Source organism: Diaphorina citri, unplaced genomic scaffold (assembly GCF_000475195.1).
Source record: "Diaphorina citri unplaced genomic scaffold, Diaci psyllid genome assembly version 1.1 scaffold1827, whole genome shotgun sequence".
Lineage (NCBI taxonomy): Eukaryota > Metazoa > Arthropoda > Insecta > Hemiptera > Psyllidae > Diaphorina > Diaphorina citri.
The window spans coordinates 36,638-42,637 of record NW_007379253.1 but is presented as its reverse complement, the minus strand read 5'-3'; the positions used below and the strand labels follow the sequence as shown (position 1 = coordinate 42,637).

The following is a 6,000-nucleotide window of genomic DNA, read 5'->3' as shown; positions in this document are numbered from 1 at the left end:
ATAGGAATTGACCATTTATTAATAATTTTTACCCATTTGCAACTGCTCCATTGGCAAAAAATACCAAAATGTGATTTTCCGATTATTTTTCATAATCGATTATTCTTTCGATTATTTTTTATAATCGATTACGATTACGATTATCAATAATAATCGATTAATCGATTATCATAATCGATTATTCCCAACACTACGCTCAGGCGCTCAGGCCTTCAGGCTTCAGGGACATGGAAATGGAAACTGGAAACATTGGAAACATCAAAATTAATAAATTATTAGAAAAAATAAAAATCAAGTTTCATGTTTCATATATCTCTAAAATAATTATAGTAACCATTTTCTGTTTTCCGTTTTATTTCATTGATTACTTTTCGTGTGTTAACTGCTGTGTTGTATTTTTGTGAATTTGTGTTCAATGTTCTAACGGAAGAACAAGTCTACCTTACCTAAAACTCTTTCTGGAACTCCTTTAGTTATGTCTGAAATGACTCAAGGAACCTTGATTGCATCTTCCTTAACAGATGTAGATTTGAGCAAAGAAAATCAATCCACTAACAACATCAAAGAAATGGACCAGGAGAAAATCAAACTGAAACGTTCCTTCTCACTCACCAAATCAGCCCTGAGCAGTACAAGAACCAGGTGGAAAAGTAAATCCAAAGAGAAGACCACTGTAATTGAGGAGCTAAGTATGAGTGATAAAAAGAAAGGAATCTTTAGTAAACCTCATTGGAAACATTTCATCAACAAAATGGTTCAGAAAGTATCCTTACTTGGACTTCATAACAATAAATCAAATAATATGTGTTCTACATATGACCATAGCATGTCTTGCCGGCGTCAAGCATATGGTTTGGTATCTCTAAGTTCTAATGACATCCGTGTTCTTCCTCCGAAACCATTACTCTTTGCCAATGGTGACAAAGTTCCTGGTGTCATTGGCCTCCGCAATCATGGCAACACTTGTTTTATCAATGCAATCTTACAATGTTTGAGTCATACAGATATTCTTGCCGAATATTTTGTTCTTGATCAATACAAAATAGATATGTCAAGGAGAAATAAATTCAATTCTAAAAAGTATGGAACCAAAGGAGAAGTTACTGAACAGTTAGCAGTACTGTTAAAATCAATATGGTCATGTTCATACAATCCTGATATTTCCAATCAATTCAAAGTGATCATAGATAAATATGGAACACAGTACCGAGGGAATAATCAACATGATGCCCAGGAGTTTCTAATGTGGTTGTTGGATAAAGTGCATGAGGATTTGAATACTGCCACCAAGAAGAAATATAAAACCATCAAAGTAAGTATTTAGACCATACCAATCACTGTACTTTCTTAATTGTCTATGTTATCATTCTTTCAAATGCAAGTAGGTAAAAGGATCAAAAATAAACGTTTGGGTATGGGTATGTTAGAAGTAGAATTTCTATTCTACAATTTGGTAATGGTTAAGAAGGAATGACAACTAAAAAATGCTACAAATTGCTCAAGATATTCTCTAGAGATGTTGTTCTTCTGCTGGCGTTGATAATAAATTAACTTCAGCTTGACACAGACCTTGGTGGTCTAGATTAAGCTGTGCTAGAAGGCGCTAAAAACTCATAAAAAAAGGGGGAAAAACACCAACAGAAGGATCTACTCTCCTCTACAGCAATACTTTAGGCATTTAGTTTAGATATTGTCGGCCAGGATGACATGGCATTTTATACTGTATCCAGGACCAAGGGCCAAAAGCACTCATCCAAAAGATGTTACCAAGGCAAGGGCGATATCTGATTGAAAAAACGTCTCTACAGCAACATTAACACTAACGACAAAAACACCAATAATACGAACACCACCGACGCGACGACGGCAACAACACCAACAATAAAAATTTATCAATACACATATTGTTTTTGCTTGTTTCAGGTGAAGACACCAAAATGAAGTTCAGTGTATCACCAAGTCCTGGAGAGAGCGGGTTTGAGCAATGGCATAGCGCCATGAAAATGGTGGCCCGACTCGCGGGTGGCATCCCACAGGAGTTCCGAAAAACTGTAAGTACCCAATAACCCAATCTCTGCCTAACGACGCTGAAACACTAAAGAAAACTGTTTTACCAGCAGGTCGTAATCTCTGACTAACGGCGGTGAAACACTAGAAAGAAAAGTGTTTTAGCGGCACGGCGCGGCGGGCCGTTTTTATTTCGTAGCAATGAAACAAGGGCTTCATTATTAGACTCGCATGATGTCGGTCGTAGAATGTTCCTTATCCTATAGGAAGGAAAGTAATGTAATCGGGTCAAATTTTCGATGGTTAGTTTTTAGTGCCAAAAAACGTTTTGAGGTTCCTCCAAAAAACGTTTTGAGAGCCTAAATCCAAAGTTTCAGCCATTGGTCCGTGTGTGTGTGTCTGTCTGTAAACAAAATATCTCGAAAACGGTAGAGAGACTTGAAATTTGGTATGCAACTGTCAAATATGACAAGGATGCGACACGAAACTTTTGGTTAAGACAGGTGCTGCAGTTGGCGGTATTTTGACCGCTTTTTAGCGGTTTTCGACAGTTTTTTGGTGGTTTTCAGCTATACTGACTAAACGGTTAGAGATATTGTAAAATTTACAATAGAACATCCAAATAAGCATCATCATTCAAAAGGATAAGGAAAGTCGTGTGATGTTCACACCAGATTTTATTATTATTATTATTATTATTATTATTATTATTATTATTATCATTATTTGTTCGCTTAATTTTTTTTTCTTTGTCACATGATGTTTTCACTGACGACAAAAAAAGACCATGTTCGTAACCAGAGATGTGCAAAATGCTTTTGAAAACCAATTTGAAATGTAAAATGCCTCTAGAAAACCAATTTGAAATGTAAAATGCTTTTTAAAAACCAATTTGAAATGTAAAATGTACATTTTGAAAATGATTTTTAAAATGGATTTTCAAACAATATACCTAAGCCCTTGTAACCCTCGTACAAAAATTATGTTATTTACTAAAATTAAGTGAGAAAAATATTAAAATACAGAAAAATTAAGCAGAGCAAGTCCAGGAAGTCAATGAAACTGGGCCCAATGAGAAGAAAAAAAAATGGAAATGTAAAATGCTTTTTAAAAACCAATTTGAAATGTAAAATGTACATTTTGAAAATGATTTTTAAAATGGATTTTCAAACAATATACCTAAGCCCTTGTAACCCTCGTACAAAAATTATGTTATTTACTAAAATTAAGTGAGAAAAATATTAAAATACAGAAAAATTAAGCAGAGCAAGTCCAGGAAGTCAATGAAACTGGGCCCAATGAGAAGAAAAAAAAATGTACCTACATGAAAACAAATGTTTCTGTTCAGATAGGCTGCCTTTCTCTCTCTCTTCACTTTAATACAGGCTAAATCCTAAATCTTCACTCTCTCTCTCTCCATCACTTATCTTATTTACATAAATGCTGTAGCATATAGATACATACATACAATGGTAGTATGTAGTACAGTAGTATGCTATTCGTTTCTTTTGGAAAATGCTCCGGTTTTATGTGTGGGATTTTTTGTATATTTTCCCTCATTATTGACTTTTATACCTTTTCGTTGGTAACTTCTACCGACGAAATTGTCGGGATTTTGTCGTACCCTGTATAATTTTTGGATTTTTTTTTTCTACCAACGTTTATTACAGGAACAGGGTTCACCCCAAGTTTTTTTTTTTATACAGGGTGTGACAGAAAAACACTGACAACAGCACAGGGTAGGTAGATCTCATCATTTCCAACAAGGTTCTGTGGGTCATTTTCCTAACTTTGGCTTTGTTTCCAAGAAATGTCCAAAAAACCACTTAAAATAATAATAATAATGCAGACCTTGTGTCAGTTTTTAGATCATAACTTTTTCATTTTAATTGATAATCTGTTTTTGTTAAAACCACAAGCCAGAGCACAAAATTTTGATCCGAAAACCACAAGCCTGATCTCCAATTTCCAAAGTTCAGGTTTGATGAGTTTTTTCAAGCTCAAAAAAGATTTACCTTGTTATGTCCGATTTTTACGTTACAAAACACATGGTTTTTGTCCAAAGAAATTTTGGAGCAGAGGTCTCCATCTTTCAGGAAAACTTGCACTTTGTTCAAGGATTGAAATGAGACCTCATTTGCCTTTTTTAATCACGTCCTTCCTAGCGAAACAACCACTTAATTATGTTCTGTGATTGTTTACCAGGTCATCTTTGACGTGTCCAAGGTGTCAGAGGCAGTCCAACACATTTGATCCGTTCCTATGTGTATCGGTACCTGTACCACGGAACCAGTTCCAACCTCTCTATGTTACCATTCTGTATACATCACAAAGTCCAAGACAGGTAACCATTCAATTCAATATAGGTACATGTTAGACTCAATCCCTGAATTCACTCAATGAGTGAAAAATGCCCACTCTGCAGAGTGGAAAATGCAAACTGCTCAATCCCCGAAATTCGCAATTAAACAACTGTAAATAGCTCAGTCCGCAGACTGGATTTATGGAAAAGCTCAATCGCCGAAATCGGCCATTAGGCATCATAAGAAAGAAGCATAAACTGGTCACTCCACGGAGTGGAAAACAAGAATATCAGACCATGGATTGTGCACTTCGAAAAATGCTAACTGAATGACGATCCTAAATTAAAACCTTGGACCACAGGCTAGTGCTAGTATGGTAACTTGTATCTTGTCCTGATTTATTGTCCTGATTTGGAAGAGACTTTACAACTTGAAAATGGAGAGTGGTCCCTTTATAAAGAGCTATACCAGTCATGTGACGTTGAACAGTGTCTAATTACGCCAATTTGCTACAACTTGAAAATGGAGAGTGGTCCCTTTATAAAGAGCTATACCAGTCATGTGACGTTGAACAGTGTCTAATTACGCCAATTTGCTAAAAAATAACCGTCACTATACGGATAGTAGATGACCGAACGAAGTGAAGGTCTACGTTTTAACTCGACCATTTTGCATTTGGTTGCCTTGTCCGGTAACTTCCGATTGCCTCGTCCGAATTTGATGATATCTGGTACCTACATATACATATGTTCCTTGAATCAAGGCACGTCGATCACTGAAATTTGGTGTCCCTGGTCCAATTTTCGTCCAAACTTTTGGTCAAGCCAATACATAAATTAGTGCATTTATGACCCTTGTACACCCTTGTGTTCTTTCTACAAAAATGAGTTCGTCAAAAGACCTCAATTCTTGGTAAAGCTATTGTTTGATGAAAAGGTCAACCATTCTTTAAATCTTTTGAGGGATTGTAAGTATAAAAACCCTTTTCCCTGTCCTCTTTATTACGTAAGATGTACCTACGTAAAGATACCTTCTTTTCTTTGCATTCATACGTACATTCGTCTCAGCTTGGCAAAAGAGTTTGAGTGAGGTCTACAGTTCACAGAACTACCTATTTGTAGTAGCTTACTATCCGGAGGATTAATACGCAGATAGCTGTCCCGGCGGCAATTTTTAAAATTCATTTTATATTTATTTTTGTTTGCTTTGTAATTCGCTTGTTTGTAATATCTAATTTAAATGAAAAAAAGTATAATATAAACGTGCAAACTAGAGATAAAAAGTAAAAAATGAATTCAGATTGTACGCATTGCGGAAAAAAAATCAAAATTTCGAATTTCCTATATAAACGTCGTGCAAACTAGAGATAAAAAGTAAAAAATGAATTCAGATTGTACGCGTTGCAGAAAAAAAATCAAAATTTCGAATTTTCCGCCAACTTTACATGCTCATGAAGGCTCTGTGTTAAGTTACCACATCATTTTCCACTTGCCAAGAACATCTCAGAATGGCCTATCTCAGCCCTGTTCATAACCACGGCCTCAGAGTGATCAAACTTCAAAACTTTAGCACCACAGGTGAAATTTTTCAAAAAGTAAGTATAAGTTCATTTAATTTTTGACTTGATAATTCTTAAATATTAAATATAATACTTCCACACATTTTACTCCTCTTTGCAGCTGAACACTTA

The 6,000-nt window shown here is 35.4% G+C and overlaps 1 protein-coding gene across 1 annotated transcript in view; it reads left to right on the top strand.

The window, feature by feature from the left end:
- Window positions 1-207: 207 nt before the first annotated feature.
- LOC103517377 (ubiquitin carboxyl-terminal hydrolase 43) overlaps window positions 208-6,000 on the top strand; it is a 28,126-nt gene continuing 22,333 nt past the window's right edge. Inside the window, exons 1-3 of the mRNA XM_026829490.1 lie at window positions 208-1,322; window positions 1,924-2,051; window positions 4,211-4,351. Coding sequence (XP_026685291.1) covers window positions 476-1,322; window positions 1,924-2,051; window positions 4,211-4,351 — 1,116 coding nt within the window. The 5' untranslated portion in view covers window positions 208-475. The remainder of the gene's footprint in view (window positions 1,323-1,923; window positions 2,052-4,210; window positions 4,352-6,000) is intronic.